We start from the raw sequence: 21920 nt of genomic DNA, 5'->3' as shown, positions 1-21920 counted from the left end.
GTTGTTGTTGATAGTTGCCTTGCCCTGCAGTGTGATGGGAACCCTGACATTGTAATGGTGGTATCCTATGTACATGTTGTGTTCTGCTGATCAATGCCTGTTCATGTGTTGTGTTTACCTTTCAGGTGCGAGGGGATAGTTGTGGTTTGACATGCTGTGGTGTACACATGGTGAATGTTCACATGTGATGTGTAGAGAACACTGATGGTCACTTGATTGCACATGCATATGTTGAGTGCATGTCCTTGCTGACCCACACACTTGCACTCTGATGCACTACATGTACTTCCACCCTTGCATATCCACGTGTACACTGTTTGCCTTCTGGTGCCCACTGTGTCCCTGCAGCACATGTTCTGTGACCAATTATGGATCCTGTACATGCCTAATTTGCTTTTTGATGTGGTCTGTCGCTTAGATGTGATGCTCAGGGTGTGCATCACACACAATGGCTGTTCACTGTGCTGTGCGCTGAGCAGTGTGTTGCAGGAGTAGGACACAGCACACAGAAGCTGCAGTGTTGATTTTGCAATGCACAATGTGCATGTAGACAGGCATTCATTGTTATGTTACGTCTACAACTCTTGTAATGCATTTGGAAATGACTTATTTTGGGTGGGAGGTTGTTGGTCAGTCATTTCATCTGATTCCAGGTCAGGCATCATTGTCTGATGCCACTGTACATTTTGGACATGGCAATGTGTACCTTATTGTTACTGTGTTGGTGTATGGGTATTGCTTGCCATGTCATGTTGTGGTTTGGGAGGGTTTGAGTGACATAACAGTGATGGCCATGGCCTGTTTTGCAGGTGTGTGTGATTCACACCTTGCATGTCAGGGTCATCCGCTTCTCAAAGCAACTAGCTGGGGGTAGATCTCTCTCCGCGGCAGGGGCCTCCCTCTGGAACAGCCTTCCTGCCTCACTGGAACTTGAGGAGAACCATCTCCGGTTCGGGAAGCACCTCAAGACCTTCCTCTTTGCTTCTGCTTTCTCTCTGCCTCTCCCTTGCAAAATTCTTTACTGGAACTGCACTGGATCTGCAACTGGGCCACTCTCACCGACCTCGGTCCCTGGCCCAGCCACTCTCCACTTGCACTGCCTCCCTGGCAACCCCTGCACAGCGGTACTGTCTCTCTATCCCTACAGCCCCCCCTTCCCAGCACTTGTCTGCACTTACCTTTGCAGTTGCCACCAGCTGGCCTATGTATTTGTTTTTTGGTCTACTTACCCTGTACTGCACTCCCCCCCTCCCCTTCCCCTTGCACTTTTCCCTTCCCCCTACCCCTGCACTTGCACAATCTAAATGACACCTGGCCTAGTAGTACCGTTGTCTGTCTTCCCTTGTTCCCCCCTCCCTGCCTCAACGCACCTTGAAATACTTGTGTATAGGCCATATCGTGTCATGTCATATGTGTGCCTTTTGGTCACACAGGATAGCTTGTGTTTAAGTAGCTAGGGATGCAGACAATGTGGCACTTCCATGGCAACTATCTCAGGGTGGTAGGGTTGTGACAGTTGACTGTCTCTTTGTCATCATCGATTGTCACCTGGTATGTGCCAGGCCTGTGTGCACTCCGCAGGGGTGGGAGTTTAGGTGAAAAATGTGGCCACAAGCTGGGTCCGGGCTTCCTCGCCACGTGCCCTGTCCCCTCCCATGGGCAGCGCCTGTGCCTGTGGTTGGGGATGTGGGGGCACCACCATGTCCACCGGGATGCCCTGCCGTGTTGCAACATTGTGCAGGACACATGCTGCCACAATGATCCTGCACACTACTGGTGGTGCATAGAGTAAATGCCCGCCAGAGCGGTCAAGGGAGCGGAAACGTGACTTGAGCACTCCGAATGTGCGCTCCACTATGGCCGTGGTTTCAATATGGGCGGCGTTGTATCTTACCTGGGGTGGTGTGGTGGGGTTCCGGATTGGCGTCATCATGTGGTTGCTCAGAGGGTAGGCACTGTCCCCTGGGGAGGAGTAAATGGTTGTGATTATTGGGGTTTGTTTATTTGTGTGTGTGTGTGACATGCATGCATAGGCAAGGGCATTTGTACTCACCTAGGAGCCATGTGTCGCCATGCTGCCCAGCTTCCAGGGCCCGGCTCAGGGCGGACATTCTGTATATGAAACTGTCATGGGTGGAGCCAGGGTAGTTTGCATAGACAGAGGTGATGATTCCCTTTGCATTGCATACCACCTGTACATTGATGGAATGCCAGTGCTTGCGGTTTCGGTAGATGTGCTCAGTGGCCCTAGGTGGACGTAGGGCCAAATGGGTGCAATCTATGGCACCGAGCACTTGGGGGAAGTGTGCCACCCTGAAAAAATCCAGGACAACGGCCTGCCTTTCTGCGGGTGTTCTGGGCATGTATATGTGCCTGCGGAGTGAGGGCCGCGCTGTCATGATTGCCAGTACCTGGTGTAGGCAGCGTGACTGCGTGGCCTGTGAGACCCCCCCCACTATGGCAGTAGTCCGCTGAAATGACCCAGTGGCCAAAAAATGCAGGACATTGAGCAGCTTCTCCAAGGGGCTCAATGCTTGGGAGCAAAGGGTGGGGGATGTAAGGTCATCTTCCCACTCCCTGACCAGGTCTAGGATGATGTGGGGTGGAAACCTATACCTGCCATAGACCTGGTCGTCAGGCATCCCAAAAAGGCTTGTCCGTGGTGAGAAAATGCGTGCCCTGGCTATTCTCCTCCTCCTTCTGCGGTGTCCCACGATCAGTGCTACGACAAATGGGGCATTCATCGTAGCTGTATATAGGTGTTTGTTGTTTGCGCGCACTTTTATACTGTGCGCGGGGACGCTTCCGCCTGCCTTCGTGTGGCTGACGCGTTGACGCCTGTGTGCGTCTTTTGCCGTGTGCGGGTTTCCCGTATACGAATCCATGAATACGTGTGGTTCGCGTGCGTGTGGGCGTTCCGTCTGCTTCCCAGCAGTACATCCCAGTTACGCCCTTATTTTCGCGCGTTGTTCCCCATTCCGCGCGTTACGCCCCGTGTTCCGCCCCCTTTTTGGTGTGTGCGCCGAGGTTGTGCGCTTTTACTGTGCGCGTCGCGCACGCCGTTCGGGATGTTTCAGTGACGTGTGCGCCATGCACGGGTTTGGCGCACATCCCGAGGAAAACACGCGCAGGGACTTCCATGAATCGCACGTGTGCGCGTGCGCCTGTTTTTTCGCGCTTGCGCCTGCTTGCGCATAGATTTTTGGCGCACGTTTGTTCCATGAATCGGCCCCTGAATCTTTTCTTCAATGATTCTAACCAACTGTCAGGTGCCAAGGGCCAAGAGGACTGCACAGTGCCACCCTGGTGGGGATCTGTGCGATTTGGCTGTGGCATAATTGTTTGCGGTGGAATTGACCGTTGCTAATTTTGCAGTGAAACCAATTTTGCCGCGGCCAAAATCCACAAATCTATGCACCCCCATACACCCCCATACATCAACACCCTCCCTCCATTTGCCTTTTGCACATCCCCTTTATTTCTGACCCTGTGGCGTCAGTTCCGTCCCTTTTACGTTGGTCGGATCTGACGCCGCAGGGCCCGCTTTTCTCTTTTTTGTTTTGTTTTCATCCCCCGTCCCCAATCCTCATGAACCAGGGAACACCAGGCCATCAATACTGAACATGGGAAGTGGGGGACACCCCCACAACCCCAGCTCTCCATGTTGGATAGTGATACCACGGCAAACTGAAATGGATTACAGAACGGAAAAGGGACAAAGACGGCAAGAGAACAAAAAGGGTAAGGTTCGAAGCAATGATTTCAGGTAAGTTTATGTATATGTAGGTCAAAAAAGAAGAAGGTACAAATGTACAGCGAAATGTAGGTCAAAAAGACAATACGATTAAAAAAAAAAAGAGCAAATTGGGTAATACCCTGGTGAGTGATGGAGGCCGCGGAAGGGCAAACATGGCCTTAAATGGACACACTAGGTGCCACATATGCTCAGTGTATAGACACAACCACAGCTTTGGAAGAGCAGGCTTCTGCAGCAAAAGACATCAAAGGAAGTACCTTTCCCAGTAATGCCTAGCGCCAGGAATACAGGAGTGGCGGGCATCTTGGCGGGCCATGCCCGAAGCAGACACAGGTCCACGAATGCACCGAAGCGCTGCTTGCACTCAGGTCGTTCACTGCAGCGGTCGCAGGATCCAAATGCTCCATAGAGAATGACCGCGCCCCGCTAGAACACTGTTCCCGTCCCCGCGTTCCCAGAGATACATCCAGCAGATGATTGGGAAGCGCGGTAGACCTTCTTTCAGAAATGGAAATGCAAGTTAAAATGAGGAATAGCCCTCCAGAAGGTCTGACACCACCCTTATATCACACATTGCAAAGGTCACCTAGAGGTTGTCAAAGGGGTGTTGGGCCTCACCTGTTTGCTTTGTTATGCCTGTGCATGTATATTGAAAGGGCCTATGAAGGAATAGCGATCTGATGGGACCTTGTTTTGCAGGCTCGGCTACTGCAACCCCCGTGAACTGCAACACAATGAGCAGCGCACCGTGTTGGGGGGAAACTAAGGGCTGGTTACTTTCTCTTCGTTTATATGGACCTAGAGCGAAGCAATGAATGCACTCTACTAAAAACATTGCAAGACTAATCAAAAGTGCATGATGGTATGCATGTGTCCCAATGACACATTACGTCATTTCCTGTGCACAAAGTAATGCCTTTGTGTCCTTGAGAGTTCCGTGTCATAGGTCCTATGCTCCACTGTCTATTACTCCACTAGTAGTCTTGCAATCCTCATGAGTTAAGAAGTCAGAGCGAGGTAGGAGCGAGGGCACAGGCGTGAATGACGGGAGAATTTACCAACTGTCTAGAGCATTTACCCCAAATGCCTTGACCAATTCAGTAACCATTTCTTAACCTTCTACCCGGTTTTCCTCTCGAACCCTAGCATTCATTCCCAACAGGGCGTACGGCGCTTTCTGTGTATACAAGTGTGAGCATCTTAACCACTGACGGGATGTAGGAGTCCATGCTATGTCCATCCAAGAGAATCTCACTGGTCCCCGGAACTCCCACCAGTCCTCTCACGCACTTGCCCCTATGCCCTACACCCCACCCACCCTCAATGCACTTGAGAAATTAACCCAAGAGAGTGGCTCTCTCTGCACTTACCCCAGTCTCAACCGACCGGGAGGACTTCATCCTCCACCCCCCCTGTGCACTTGCACAATCCGTACGCACTGCGCCAGAAGATCATCTCTCTATTTTCCCTTCACTTCACCCCTAATTTGCACTGTTAAAACTGCAGAATCGCCATCAGGCCTATTTGCTGTCTCCCAAACTGTTAAATGTATTTTTTACGCACTTACGCTGCCTGTGCAGACTATTATCGTCTCAGAATGTTAAGGGCTCTGAGCGACTGTTGTTTTTTCCCCTTTTTCCCACCCATCTTGAGGGCTTTGAAACACTTGCCTGCGTGCAGGTGCTATATAAATAAACACTACAATACCTCCATGTCATGCCGCTGCAATTTAAGTTGTGCACTTTAAGGATCACCCTCCCAGTTCACGCCTTCCTTTTGAAATACATATGTTTACTCAAGTAGGGCAAAAGCATGATTTCCAGCTTCCAAGTCAGCAACATGGGCCCTAGGCCACATGGAACTTTTGTATTAAGGTTATATTATGTCGGCTGCGTTACTAATTTACTTTATTAAAACCGGGTTTGTTGCTTTCCAAACTCTTCAAAGCACTAAGCAATTGATTCATGGGGGGAAAGCATTTTGAGGGATATGCAAAGAGATGACATATTGGGGTCCTTGAAAGTCCATGATAGTTCTATGAGTGGTCATTTGGAAAAGCTCCAGATCACTGCAGAAGAGACAAAGTAGTATAAAAATCAAAAAAGGATTGAAGGCAATAGAAATACAGTCCTGCAACAAGTAACTCAACAGTGCAGAGGAAATTCCAGGATGGCACGGACAGGTCTAGAGTGCACTCTATATCTGGAGCATACACCATCAACATGAAAGAGAAAACACCTAATTCATTGTCTTCATATAGAATTCCCAAAGGACAAACATAAAGACTTCTGCAATTATTTTGCAGCATTGTGTCCAGGAACCTTGGAGCACTAACCTTTTGCTTTCCCCACCTTAGTTTTGTGAGGGCTCATTTGGAAAAGTCCTAATTGGGGATGGCACCAAAGGAGATGGACTCACACCAGTTTAGAGCTAAAGTGATACGGTAATTCACAAATAGGTTGTATAGAAATAATTGTATGCGGTTCTGTTATGATGCCAACTAACCATCAAAATAGTGTGTATTTGCAGCGGTTTCCAAAGGATTTGGCTTAGTACAGATTTTGTAACAACTGACATGTAAAGGAGAATTTGCAACACCTACTCTTTCTGTGTCCTGACATGCAATCCCAACATATTATGGCAAATCTGTATACAATTTAGTACATGTGGACACAGAGAATTTGGGGTTGAGCATGTTGGGGGGTGGGGGTATCAGTTGCCTTATCACTTGCAATTGTGAGATTTATAAAGGCTTGTGATTTATGTCAGTGTTGAATCCTGTTTTAGATTTGTATGTATCCTATGGGAGTTATTTTAATTTAGCCGCAGTACTTGACTTGGAATCTAGCATTACTGGAATTGGTTGGCCACCAATATGGTACTGTCATGGCCACAGGCTCCAGAACACAAAATCCACACCATCTAGTGATGGGGCAATGGGTCACTTGATTCACTTATGTCCCTTTGGAACCCATAAACACAGGGGCCCTGGCTGGACTCAGTCCGGGCGCCTTTGGCACCAGGCTCATATAGAGATGTGAGCAGGAACACTTTATTTCAGTGCATGAGTGCTTTTACTTTATTTCAGTGCAGGAGTGCTTTTATTTTACAAGAACTTTCCAGGAGCTGAAAGCCTTTATTCCAGAGAACATCCTCATGTGCTGACTCATCGGGTGTGGCTCCGTAGGCCTGGTCTTCATGTGCTGACTCATCGGGTATGGCAGGCAAGCTGATCCTAGTGGGTGTGGCTTCAGAAGCTCAGCTATATAATCTGCTCCCTCCATGAGGCCGGTGCTTCGCATTACTGTGCACTCACATGCTACATGATGCTCACCGCCGCCTGGACCAGTTTACTTACCTTTGAAACAAGGTGTTCTCCTGCATACTCACCTCCAGGAAACCGGTGCTTCATCTCCAGACATCAAGTGATCTTGATCCCGACGCCGCAGAATTGTACTCTGTATCCACGAACTCGGACCCTTTGAAGAAGAAGAAAGACAAGGTTAGAACATCCGTCCTAGGGCCGCGCTGCATTTGAACCCGGCGCGCCCCTTAGTTAACAACTTACCAGCTACTGAACAGCTGCAGCTTCGCTCCTCATTCCCTCCGGCTGCCGCCTCGAGTTCCACAGATTCTGCCGGGCCGGCAACATCACCTGGAAGGGAAGAAAGCAAAAGAGCAGACATCAAAAGTGGAACAGACAGCAATACAAGACAACGATCTTTACAATACAACAAAAACAGATGAGGAAAGACAAAGGCAAACAGGAACACTTACCTGAAGCATATTGGCTTAGTCGCAGCAGGACTGGACTACCACATGCAAGTGACCAGTGAAGGAACTTGGTCCAGATCATAAAAGTGCCCCTGCCAGAAGCAGCAGGACAGACTGCTCGCCAAAACTAATCAACAGGTGAGCTTTCCAGGGACAGCACATCCCACGGGTACCACGGTTTGGGGGAAGGGGTCTGGAAGGGGATCAGGGGTACAAGCTGGCATACTCACGCCCCCTATTATCCACGCAGGCGCAGTCCCGAGGAGCATCACCTATTACCAGCAGTCAACACATAAACGCAGAGGGCGAAGTCGGAACCGAGCGACCTCACCTCTGGGAGGGCTGCATCCGTACCCCAACACCTCGGCAGAGACCAGGTGAGCGTAACAGGTAGCGGTAGTTTTGAAGGAGGCCAAGTATTCATTTGATTCTATTGTCCTTGGTTTGATGTCTCTTTGCTTGGAGTATTTGTGGGGGATTCTGAATGTGCTGTCTTGGGAGGATAGCTCAGGGGCAATGTGCTCACCTTGGAAGTAAGACGATGACGCAGAGCAACACAGGTTCGATCCCCAGGTCCGCGCTAAGAAACCTCTGGGTATTAAGTGCGTTATAAATAACCAATTATAATTTGGATTTTACTAAGCGATTGTCTTTTCCTTTTATAAATGTATTGCTGTGTTATTAACAATGTGTTTTTATTCATGGATTTTACTGATAATTTGATAGCTGTGATGAGATCCAGTTTTCTGCTGTTTTTAAAAGATTGTACAGGTTTGTTTTAAACCATACATATACAATAAATAAAAATATAATGAAATGCACAAATTTTAAATATAATCTACAGTTAACTACGCAGCGAAACACTGAAGATACTGCAGGTACTTTAGAGACTGTTCTTTGGTGGGTCATTGAAAAACAACACACCAAATATAGCCCTAGACGTGGAATGAAATTCTAGACATCCAACTGTAAGCCATTTCAACACAGAACAATATAACAGCATTAGTAATCTTCATTAGTTACTTTACAATGTGTACTTTCTGGGGCCAGAGTACAGAAACTTTGCACAGGTGCAAGACCAAAGTTGCACCGTATAAGCACGAGGGAAAAGGTTTCGCTGGTGCAAAAACGCATTGAAAGTGCATGTTTTTTGCACTAGGGTAATTTTGCACTAGTGGTTATACCATGCAAAATTGCAGTTGTCCTGGTGCATATGTTTTCTAACATGGACAAAATGTTTTTTGCACCGGTGCAAAGTTTCTGTAAAAAGGCACATGCAGGCCGTGACTTGCAAAATGTGTTTGTCAATAGTGTGTGTCAAGTTTGCACATAAGTGGGAAAAAACAGAAATGTTGCACATGTGGTAATCCACCAAAAATCTGCATGTGACAGTCCCTTAGCATATGTATCTTTAGTGCACATGCAACATGAGCACATTAGGGCGAGCCTGGAGTAGGAGAAGTGCACTCAGAAGCACATGTGGATAGCAGTTTACCCAGCGCAGAGTAGTGCAAGCATGCACATTTAATACCCAGGAGTGCATTAGTGAGATGAAAAAGAAACATTCCTGCAATGGTGTGCATGAGTGTGTCCCTGATGCAGCAGTGTAAATGAAGAAAATACCATTGATAGGTATGTGTTTTTGCCTAAACTGACAATGCTTACAGAGTACCAACGAGGAAGGATGTCTGGCCCCAGCTTCCACTAGCATGACAGCTGGGGTCAGTGCTAGCATTGGATGTGCACATGTTCCTGACATTTACGTATGCATGGAAGGGTTTCTGCCAGTCCCTTACACTCACACACACCTCCTTATACTGTATGTAGGTCACCTACACGAATCATCAGGAGACTTGCACACAGCAGAACGCAAGCAGGGTCAGACTGGGACAAGAAAAAGGCCCAGACACCCAAAAAAAGTAACCCAACCCTTGCCTCAAAAACGTGGCCTACCCCTCGTCGCACGACCCTTGACCTATGATGACATCACCAGAAGTGATGTCATTTGAACCCACCCCAAAGTGACATCCCGGGAAGTGATGAAACACGACCTTTCACACCGTGACAAAACAGGAAGTGGCACCAAATAGCATTGATCCTAAGTACACTGCGAAAAATATGGTTATGATTTCACTAATGTGATATACATTTCATACAAGAATGGATCACCATATGTATCCTTAATATCTGTGTGTATAGATCCATATTGTCAAATTACTGTGAATGCAAGCAGACGTCCAAGGCCAAATGATAATATGTTATTGTACAGCACTTACGCCTAAGCTCTTTTTTATAGAATAAATATGCATACAATATAACCCAACCTATGTTGGTACTCATTTATCGATCTAAGAAGGATGAAAGGCTGAGATGGCCTTGCTGGGATTCAAACCTGCACATCACACACACATCACAGCAGAGAGCGCTCAACCCACTGAGCTATCGTATCGGCTATAGTAAAACGCGTAATTATTCTTAGGCTTTCCTGTTTTCAGTGAAATCAGATAAACACTGGAAAAAAACACCCCTGGAAGAAAAAGTGACTCCTAGGGTTAAACTGAAAAACGCTATTTCCCCTCAACCCGGTGGTGCCTCAGACTGAGCATGGATGAGAGGAAGTTTGGGGTGAAGGGGTGGCTGGAGAGGGGGCCTGGCAGACAATAGGAAAAGGGCCCTACTCCACCCCATGGTTGCTTGTTTGCTTCCTCCCATCACTTCCCCTCCTGTCGCCTTACTTTATTCAAAGCACTGCACATTCAATGTTACATTGGTTTGTATATAAACAAAATATTTGTAGTTGTATGTTGTCAGAGACCTTTTGAGGCAGTGTAGACACATTTAAGACATTTGGGTGGTTGCCAAGTCATGTCATCAAATTGGCTAGAATTCCTCAAAATAGCCCTTGACCACTGACAAATATTTGTATTTTCAACAAATGGTTCAACATGGAATGTTAAGTGTCTGTGGCCACAGACCCTCCGCATGTGTATCTGTCTTGAGGAGAGCTGCAGATTGTCAGCTGCCTGTTGGCTTTAAAAGAAAAGCTGTGTGAGGCTTCCATGCACGAAGCTTGCGTTAGGCCATGGTGTTGGTGTCACTCCTGTTGTAGAGCACCCAAAATAATCCTTACCTCCACCAAAGTGAGTGTTCTTGGGCAAACCCTGTGCCTTATCTGCTAAACATCGAAGTCTCTAGAATGTGGACAGGTCGTTTTCAGAAATCAAAGTCTTCATGTGAAGACCAGACGCAAGGATGGGCAAAGAGTCCGGAAAAAGTACTGCATTATTTACAATAATTCTGACTTGTAGGAATGTTAGATATTACTGGATTAACACATTCACCTTTATTCTCCAGAAGGTGTTCAAAACATCTTGCTCTGAGAGACCTCATCCTGCTTATGCACGCGTTGACACAATAAAAGAACATGTGTGTGTTTACACAACAGTTATCCATGATTTTTTGAAGGGGACCAATGGGAAAACACTGATGAACACAGATCCTTACCATTTTTGAAAACACTGGAAAAACACCCCGGTAGAAAATAAAGATAAACCCCTAAAACAGGAAACCCTAATTATTCTTTAGTGAATACCATTAAACAGGTAACTGAGATTTAACAGCAGACCAGTCAAGTTCATCTGCAGGTCTGGTGCAAAGTTGGCCACATGTCAAGCAAGCATGCATGTACTTTCAGGCTTCAGAGGTTGGCAAAATAGGGAAAGCAGCGCACTCACAGGACATCCCATGCTCTGAGCACTCGTTACCTGATACATGCAAACAAACATCCTGAGCAGCAAGCCAGTGAGATGGGAAAGATAAACACATTACAACAAAGTATTCATTGTGGCACAATGAAGTCAATGGCCAGTTGATGTGCTATGGTCAAATATTTGCACACTGTACAGAAGCTTTTAGGCACAAGGATTTTGTCAAGTGACCGAGGACACCGAGGTGGATTGGCTTGTGATGATCGTAACAGAGACAACAGCAGAAAAGAAACATGCTATCACTATAACTTGCGAAAGGCCAAATACATAGTCCGAAATAGATGCTTATTCTACTCTAAGATTGGTTGTTTATTACTAATATCACAAATACATATTTATCACTAATAGAACTGCACAGCAACTCCAGGGGGCACAGTGCCCCGTGGAGTGGTGGCACGGTGACAGCCGTTGGCCCCTCAACTTTGCATGCTGAAGCAGCATGTGAATGATGCATGCATCATAATTTATGATGCACACATCATGCATGCAAATAAATCATCAAAGCAAGGTAACATAAGTTACCTTGCTTTAATGAATTATGCCGTTGCAGGTATTTTTGTTTTCTCAAAAATATATATTTTTTTTCCAAATTTATTTTTTTTTCAAAATATTTTCTTTTGTCCAAAACGGCCAGGGATGCCCAGAAACCGGCCCCCACTGCCCAGGGAAGATTTCGGCCTAGCCACAGGCCGAAAGGCCGAAGGGCCAATCCAACCCTGAACGCAAGCAACAACCAGCACGTCCATTCCTTATATTTCTGTGAGGTGGGGACATCGTTTCTATTCATAACAGGTAATCACACTTATCCTGTCATTTGAAAGGGAAGTACCACCATAGACAGTGAACTAAAAGTGGCCCTGGACATGTTTTTCAAAGTGGCACTAAATTACAAGTCCAGATCATCTAAGTGGAGTTATGCAGATTCTCTGCAGGAGAAAATTTGGAAAAATGGATCCAAATAGCAGTGATCGAAGTGAGCGGGAATGGTCGGGAGCGGTGTTCTACAAATTTGATGTTTTCCTGTTTACCATTCCTCTTCTATTTATGACCATATTCACCATTCTATATAGAGGATTTGTCCGTTCATGTCCCTGTGCAAGTGTAAAGTTGTAATAGGAGCCTTAGTAAGTAGTCACTTAGGTCCAGATTCATGGAATTCTTTGCACGGTTCCATGAAACAGGGTTTGTGTCGGTAGGGCAAAGTCACTTTTCAGCAGTGCAAAGTCACTTTGAACCGTGCAAAATGTTCCATGAATGGGGCCCATAGACTATTGCAATGCCATGCCCGCAACACCTTGTTACATGTCGCACTATGCTTCCACCTACCCTCTCCCCTGCCGAGACCACAGTTCCACTACTTTTTTCGGTACGCTCCTACCACTGTGAAATAGTATATTTTATACCACATTTGGCCCTATATATAGGGATACAAAAATGAAAGCTGACATACAATATTCCTTAAGAGGAAAAGCACATTGGAAGCTTGCTAACAAATTCCTTCCTACAAAAGGGTGTGAGGGATGAGAGATAGAAGGAAGGGGGCAGAAAACAAGGGTACCCACACAAAAGAGACCTATGGTGCAGAGGCCCACCAAGAAAGCTCCAGAGTTCCCTGTAGGCTAGTCCAGCCTACAGTACCAGAGTCCCTATTGAGCAATATTTGTCCTTTAGGCATATCTTACCTTCCTCCTGGTACATGGCCAGGAGCAAAAAAGGTCTTTGTCGGGCATCCCAAGAAAATAATTGGCAAAGCTATGATGAGACACAGAACCATTCCAATCACACACATTGCTCCACATTGCTTCAAGGACATCTGGAATTTCTTCATGATCGCCCCTCCAACAATGATGCCCGCCATGGCTCCGGGAATATTTACAGCCCCTGCAGAACACCAACCAAAAGGTGAAATAGCATCAGTATAAACACATGTGATGGAAAAACAGATCAACAGACAATCACTAACAAAGTCAGCGGGTCTTGCGTTGTATATGCAGGAATTGCGATTGAAATTAGGAGTTGTGTCCAACAGGTGATGAGCTGCTTTTGCTAGAATGTCACAGTGCCTGTCAGCCTGCCACCTTCTAGAACAGGGTGGTCCAACTCCAGGTCTCGAGGGACAGAAACATGTTGGATTTGCCGGATACCACCCATTAATATTCATGAGATAGATTTGCATCCATCGATTCTAAATGTATGCACATTTCTTCTCATGAATATCAATGAAGGATATCCTGAAAACCTGTCGGGATTCCGGCCCTTGAGGCCTGGAGTTGGACAACCCTGTTCTAGGGGAATAAACCTGATCACTGGATACATTGCTGACCTTTTAACGATAGACTAACTTCCTCTTTCTTTAAGTTGTATCGCCATCTCTATATTTTGAATGTGTCTGGCTATTGCCACTGCTCTGGCTACAGTTATGGTACAAATCAGCAATGCACTCTTTAACACAAATGTTTGTTTTTTACTTTAAATCCACATACTAATACCATTTGTAACTGCTCATGTATTTTATTTTAGGAACAGTTTACATACATAGAAAATGTATCCTTAACACTAATTTGCAGTATTCTGTTATTTAAAAGACTTTCCTTTGAAAATCTGAAAGTTGGGGATCTAATTTTCATCATTTTGTATTAATGAAAAATGTAAATTTCTCAGCTGCACTCATACTCAAACCCGTTGCAAGTTACCCATACACCTGAAAACAGAAATTTCCTGCAAATAACTTACAGCTGCATGCCTCCATAGTATGCATATGCAAGGGTGCAAAATGAACAAACATTGATCTGGAATCAGGGCTGCTCAAGTGGTATGTGTGACACCGTCACCACCATGTTCTTATTTGCACCAATTTGCACATTTTGGTAGAAGTGCATTGGGTGGTGTCAATTTTCTGATTTCCTCTGTAACCTCCACATTTCCCATTTGCAAATATTATAAATAGAAATGTATGTTTTTCTTTCGTGAATTGCAATATACATTCCACCATCCATTTTGTTTAACCAGCCCACAGGCACAAAGTGACTCACTGTCAGTATAATCACACTGTGAGGTTGACCTGGTCCTGGAAAACAGGAGTTGAGTGGTAAGTATTGTTACACAGAATGTAATAAGGAGTGAAAGATCAACAAAGCATTGCCAAAGCCAACAGTTTGATTATACGCGCAGGCATTGGATTTGCATGTTCCAGGAACTGCAAAAATGTTACTACCTGGCCGTAAAATGGCAACAGCTGGCAAATGGTGCTAGTACCAGGGAATATCATGGCAATCCATGGCAAATAAATAGTTTGTTTTAAGGGGGATTCAGTCCAGGGAAAAGATGCAATGACAAACTGCTTATGAATGAAGTGGCTGACGGCACAATCGGTTGAGACTGTTTCATTACACCAGAAGAGGGTTCGCCTGGTTTATAGATGCACGGAAACATTTATCTTTCAGAAGGCTGCTCAGAGAGTACAGAACTAGACTCAAGGACATCCCAAAGGGTTGGCGAGGGACAGCTAAGGGGCGGGAAATGCCACAGGGAGTTGCATGGTTATGGATGGTCAATGGGTGGATACATAGCCAAACAGCACCCACAGGCTGCATGTCCCTACACACATCTCATCTCTCACATTCCTACACATCCGTTGACAATAGGTTTGCCTAAAACTGAAAAGGCACAACACAGCTAGCGGTCCTTTGTCGCTCTTTTGTGCGAATCACATAAGGGCTGAACACTCTCTGGCAGATCTCAGCCATAGACACAAGAATTTAAGAGCACAGTAATTCAGTGGCTTGACATTATTTACCCTGGGGCTGAACTTACCTAATATCAGATTAGCCATTGATGCCGTGATTGAGAATTGCTGCTCCAGGAACTTGGCCATGAATATGGCTATGCCCGTCACCATTGCTGACAGATTGACCTGAGCCAAAATCACCAGGAGGCACACAGGATTTCTTAGGTTCTTCAGGAGCACTTTAGGGAAGACTGAAGCAAACCAGCAGACCAAGAATGAGAACATTGACCGATGCAATAGCAATTTCAAATACAAGCAGAGGAGAGTCATTCTGATGTCATGATATGATATTAAATGATATGTCATTTATAATGCACCTATACACAAGTGTTTCAAGGTGCAATGAGGCAAGGGAGGGGGAACAGAGGGAAGACAAAGACAACAATCTTACTAGGCCAGGTAACATTGAGATCATGCAAGTGCAGGGCAGGGGGAAAAGGGTAAGCGCGGGGGTAAGGGGGTGCAGTGCACTACATAGGATCAGCAGTAAAGAATACATAAAATAAATAAAACAATAGGTACAAGTGCGGCCAGCTAGTGGCAAGTGCAGGAGTAAGTTCAGACATCAAGTGTCAAGAGCTGGTGGGGACTGCATGGATACAGAAACAGCCCCCAAGTGCAGGGGTTGCCTGGGAGGCAGTGCAGGTGTGCATCTGGCGGGAGAGGGGGCCTGGGTCTGAGATCAGAAGGTAGCCAGCTGACCAGTGCAAGGTCCCTTTCTTTATAATGTGGAATATATGCATACAATATACTTCAGTAAATGTAATATTTTGGTAAGTGCCATCTATTCTTTGGGAAAATTAATCCTTAAATTTTCATTGTTGCTAGTAATATATCTAGAAGAGGATTATTTAAAGGTTCTTTATCTTATCAATTAATGTAAAAAGAAGATGGCATGTTATACTATACTAACTAAACCTCATAGAGGAATCACCAAAGAAGAAGAAAAATACTTTTGGTGCTTCATGACATTGACAGGCGAACATGAGACTGTCACAGGGGATTTTTTTCTGCCTCGCCATTTGCATTTTCAATTTTACAGAGTAATGTAGGCACATTCCTTCTATAGGCACAAAACTGCATCTAAGAAAGATTTGATGATGTTTAAAGTAAATGTTCTGCAATCTTGTTGGAAATAAACCCTATTTACCTAGCACATCATTTCCCTTCCTGATAAAATCACATTTCTCTATCACTCAAATCTTCATTTTATAGACCTAAGGTAGATGAAATGCTAAGCTCGCCTTGCAGAGATCTGTGCTTGCATATTTGTAGGCAGGTGCACAGCCCACTGAGCTTTCCAACCCACTAATCAATGTTGCAAACTTAACTGCTTTATTGCCCAATATGCAAAATAGGTCATATTGCCTTTAAATATGTGTGTGCAAAATGTATTAAGGATTTACTCCTAACTACACAGAGTACATTTAATGTGAAAACATGGAAAGGAACTTACATTATTTATACGAAGTGAAACACCAGATTCAGACACTCTTTTGTTTTACCAGAGTATTTTATTGTATACAAAAAGTGGCAAACAATGAAGGATTATTCTAAACTTTTTGATCAGTGTATAAAGGTTACTGAAACAAAATATGATTCCTTTCTAGTGTACCATCCACACCATGTGTGTCTTAGATTATTTCTAGCAATCTGTCTTTGAAATTGTTTTCTTATGTAATGTATTATTATTATTATTATAAGTAGTAGTAGGAGTAATAGTAGTAGTAGTATGATGTTATTTATTGAGAGCATGGACCTAGCTTCTGGAACCAACAGATAACTTTTCAAGTCATATGGGAAAGGGCACAGTGATGCAAGCGGGGATACAAGGGAGTGGGGACATTACAATCTGGGTAAAGGAGGGTTGGCAACATGGCAGCAAGGGATCTACAAGGAACCATGTGAGAAAACAGGATTAGCAGATCACCCAGTCTCAGGTCAGGTGGGGAGTGGAGGGTGTGTGGGCCTAGGTGATGAGACAATCCTTGAGGAGGAGGGCTTTGAGTTCATTATGCAGTCTTTCCTAACCCCCTATGTTCAGTGATTGACTGTGGGGCCAATGGCAGCATTTTCCAAAGCTTTGCTGCAGTGAAAGGAAATGTTCATCCATCTTGTTTTGCTCTGCTCAACCAGTCAACACCAACATGTATTTGTTGATGTAATGAAGGTTTGTTGCGTGAGATACCTTTGGAATTTGACTGGTATATATGTGAGGTCAGTTTTATGCATGGCTCAGTGCACCATATACGTTGACTTAAATGTTTCATTGGTTGCCACTGGTAATGAGAAAAGTACAGGCATAATATGGTCAATAGTTTCAACCTTAATAACATACATGAAGACATATTCTGTGTCTTTTGCAGTCTGTTTTTCAGTGTTTAGGAAATGGCAAAGTATGCACTATTTGCATAATACAGGAGTCATATCGCCAAAAGAACCATCACCTGGGTTCTACACGGGTATTACAACATCAGAACCATATGCATGGGGCTTGCAATGTATTTAAACATGTCCAAGTCACCACTAATAGTTAGGCCACCATAGTCAGTTCAGTGTCAATCAATGTACATCATTTCTTTTTACTGTTGCTGAAATTGATGAAAAAACGCCCAGCTGTTGAGGCCAGATCTGCTTGGCCCAAATGGACCTTTGAGTCTCTACAGCCAAAATGTCTGCTTTTGAAAAATGTATTTTCAGATGATTGCTGCTCGTGCAAGCCTCTATCAAGCTAAGGCATTCAAAGAAGCTGTGGACAGGGGTCAAAACATTCTGTGTAGTAATAAGTGACTCGGTGTAGTTATATACTGGAAAGAGGAGGCTCAGGGGGCTCTGTGGACATTAAATCCCACACATTTAAGCTCCATGCTGGAGAAGAGACAGGGACCAGTACTACCTTCATTTGTTAGGAAGTACTCAATCCATTCCAGGACTTTAGGGCGTCATTACAAGTTTGACGGTAAAACCGGCAGACTGCCGCCGAACTTGCAAATTATTCCAGTGCTTGGCAATGGGGAAATACAGGGGCATACAGCGATGGCGGACCCTGTATTTCCCCATTGCCAGGCGCCGGAAATCATTACTCCCCATTCCCTTTTGAGTCCCATTGGACTCAATGGGAATGGGGAGGACGGTAGCACCAGCACCATTTAAAATGGTGCTGGTGCTACCGTCAGTGTATGCAGGCGGGTGCCGGTACGCATTACTTGTAGTTTGCCGGTCTGGTAATAACGGTACTGGGAAGCTTACCGGTTCCGTTGTTACCAGACTGGCAAACATGTAATGAGGCCCTTTGTCTCTCTCACCCAGCTCATGAAGAAGGCTGAACGAGCATTGATGATTAAAGTTAATGAATGCCACCGACAGGTCTAATAGTATCAATGCACCTGTACCCCTAGCGTCAGTGGTTCATATGTAGGTCAACATCATCCTGTATTGATGATATGACAGATGAATCTTTACGAAATTGACAGAAACCAGCCTAGACCACTGCTAGATCTGAGCAGCACTCTACAAATGGCGGCAGTTGAAGCATGTTGGCTGTGTGAGCGGCCACCACTGTGACTCCAAACCAATATTATAAACAACCAGATCAATATGTGGTAAGGTAAATTTCAGAGGTCTGGCATGTACTGTACCAGGAAATAGAATCATAGAACTGAACTGATGAGGTACAAGAACATTGAAAAAAAGTGTTAAAAAAAGAAGAGAGATTCTTTCATCTTCTTGGTGACATCCTTTAATGGTGCAAACCCTGCCTTCTTTACAACTGAAGTGTGAGAGTCAGAAGCCGATGCGTTTCGGACTTCACGTCCATCATCAGGGCTAGCTCCATGAATGATTACATACATATATATTTTATAATGTTGCTCTATAAGAGCTATCATGTTTAACCATGTTTGTTAGCATGATAGCTGATCATACCTGTCTGTTGAGGCACCTATGTCACCACCAGATTATACCTACAAATGGAACAGTAAAAGTAGTACTTGTTTTCGCTATTCAAGGACAGTGTTGTGTGTACACATATTTACAGTACAATACAACACACAAGTGAGAACTGAATGTAAAAAATGGACAACACTCGAAAGTATAGAATACATATAGAAACAATACCTTATCTGCCATGTTTGGAGTACTCAGTGCAAAAGTAAGTCTGAAAGATAAAGTGTAACCATATACACTTGGGGCAGTGAAGTCCTTCTATCATTTCAAAGCTGATTTGGTGTCAAGAACGTAGTAATGAGGCAACCTTGACATTGTTTGGTTCTTTTGTTGCGTCTTGGATCCAATGTTCATAGTTCTATAGGAACGTCATTTAGGGGTTGTTAGAGGTCACAACCTGTTAGTTTGCGACCCCTGTCCAATCCCTGCGACTCCTGGCAATCAGGGGTGCGTGGCTATATTTTAAAGCGAGGCACTACTGTACGGGCCACTTTGCTTTGGGCTCCATTTTATTTATGCGGACGTGTGTGAGCAGCCAGCAACCAGAGCGAGCCCTGCCTGTCCTGGTTCTTCAAAAGTGAAAAGGTAGGCTGAGATTGACTCTGGGATGATGTGACATGGCTCGTTTACCAGGGTCTGCTGATAATGTAGTGCCCCGGACCATGTTGCCTGTGTTCCCCGGCCTTAGGCTCGCTCTCCTGCGGGTGTCTTCTGCTTGTGCAGCGCTGGGCTGATCGACGGAGGAGGTACTCGCTGTTTCCCCCTTCCTTGTGCCTCTCCTCCGAAGTCTGACACCTCGCTTTCCTCAGTGGTATTCTTCTGCGCCCAGGTTTGTCCATCTTCGTTGACAACGTTGCATGTATAGTGTTTCTAGTCCCGATTTGCAACATGTTCATGGAATATAATGGGGTCATGGGCGTGGGACATGAGGGGGATGAGGGGGACAAATCCCGCCACAATTTTAAGTGGGGGGGATATAATAGCTTTTATCCCCCCCAGAATTTGATTCTCTAGTGCAGCGAAAAATATACACTTTTTGAAGTTAAATTATTTAATAGTGTGTTTTGTGGCTATTTTCCGTGTTCAGCATCCGAACCCTGGTTGTCCCAATTGAGGGTGGGGAGCTTGGCTGCTGTGCCATGTGGAGCTACTTGTAAACATGCTGACAGATGGCAGTATCACGTTCTGCTTCTGCAGGCCGCCTGTAGTACCACAGTTGGCCTTGTGCGCCCCCATGACACAGTCTTGCTTAAGCAAGCTGCTCTTGTTTGCCAGAGATGTTGGAGGGGCTGGGGCAGGATCATTGTGACCACGCAATAAAAATATCACAGTAGCACTGCCGCTTGCATGGAAATGTTCAAAATAATATTAACAAAAATTGTGCAATTTCTTTCATGTGGCTTCTTTCCAAACTCCACACTGTACATTTCCACTTTAAATCACTTCCATGACAGAGGTACACCCACTTTTAGTACATTAAGTGATCCATAGACACACTTTACAGTAGAAGACTACCAGGGTAGCTCAGCAGGTTGACAGACCTACAGGTTGTTAATCGTATGACTTTTTGCAATGCCTTATAAAAAATATGTGTTATAAAATGTGTTTGGCCAGGGTATGGGATGGGCTGCTTGCTTGCTTATATTCAGGGCGGAGGTGGTGATATTTCTGCCCCTGTAGTGAAAATTAAAGGTTGGCACCCATGAACCCACTGTTTAATTTCCTAAAAACTGCTGTCAGCACAACAGAATCATTTATTTGTGATGAACCAGTTTGACAAGCATGTAACATCTTTATAAATATAACATGTGCTAAAACACAGTGGGGCACACAAAATAACAGAGTATGTGTGGTGTCTGGCAAAGAAAAGTGTTTCAAAGAAAACTAGTGAACGCAAGAAGCATTTTTATAACAAATTATTCACCTTGAAAGATGAGCCTAGTCCAAAGGCGATATTTTAGCGCTTTTGTATATTCCTGGCACTCTAGAATACTCTGTCCAATATTTGGAGAACCAGCATATGCTGATTCGTACAAACTGGGGCGATACATGGCCGGGATAGAGAAGGGGGAAGAGGATAATGGAACTACAGCACAGCGCTGGTAGGTGGAGGGGTGTTGCATAAAATTGAAATGTGTGCATTTCTTATGCTGTCGTTGAAAGGAAGAGCTGGGGGAGTAAAGGCAGTCATGTGTCAGGTGGGTCGGGTGCGTCCATGTATCTTTCTGCGGGCAGTAAAAGAAAAACAGATTGATAATATTCCAGAAGTATTATAGATGCAGGCACTTCAGAGACTGTGCTAGGGCTGGGGCAGTTACATGTTGGTTGTGCCTACATAACCTTCTGTTCCTCTGACGGCCATCAAATGTCTGCCACGGAATTGTGTAATGTATGAATGCATGGGTATTATAAAGCGTTAACCTATGTGGAAAGCAGCCTCTTTACATAGGCGATGCACCCAGGCGGCCATTATTAAGCACCGGTCCCTCTTAAAGACCAGTAGAGAAGAGAAGTCAATCACATGTCACATGCCCAAGGTAGTACTTAAGGGCATTCTCAAGTGGTGCCGAATAGAATGGCTGCATTGCGCCCCTGACAAACTGGTCAAAATATAATAAATATTTCTCCAAAATGTGTTTACGGAAAGTGCCAAAAGTAAGCCCCACACCTCTCACATGTAAGAGGATTCAATTCAACTCTACAGCTAAGTCAATGCCTAGTCTGGGATACTGAATGGAAACCCTTATTGAAATATCTTTATGTCCAGTTCATGAGTTCTGGATGACTACCCCTATATAACACCCCTCTCTTAGAATCCCCCTGACCCCACTGAGCCAATAAGTAGTTCTGTTTTGCAAGTTTAAAAGGTTTATTGTATTATAATGTAAAT

General features: G+C 45.0%; 1 protein-coding gene across 1 annotated transcript in view; it reads right to left on the bottom strand.

Moving 5' to 3' along the window:
* The window catches only part of SLCO2B1 (solute carrier organic anion transporter family member 2B1), a 770532-nt gene that overhangs the window by 170600 nt on the left and 578012 nt on the right, over positions 1-21920 (bottom strand). Inside the window, exons 10-11 of the mRNA XM_069640200.1 lie at positions 15112-15276; positions 12981-13179 (exon numbers count right to left, since the gene is read on the bottom strand). Of these exons, the coding sequence (XP_069496301.1) occupies positions 12981-13179; positions 15112-15276 (364 nt within the window). The remainder of the gene's footprint in view (positions 1-12980; positions 13180-15111; positions 15277-21920) is intronic.

The sequence above is a fragment of the Ambystoma mexicanum genome, chromosome 7q (assembly GCF_040938575.1).
Source record: "Ambystoma mexicanum isolate Mex_15411 chromosome 7q, UKY_AmexF1_1, whole genome shotgun sequence".
Taxonomy (NCBI): Eukaryota; Metazoa; Chordata; class Amphibia; order Caudata; family Ambystomatidae; genus Ambystoma; species Ambystoma mexicanum.
Note: the sequence above shows the minus strand (reverse complement) of the source record. Positions and strands in the feature narration are given on the sequence as shown.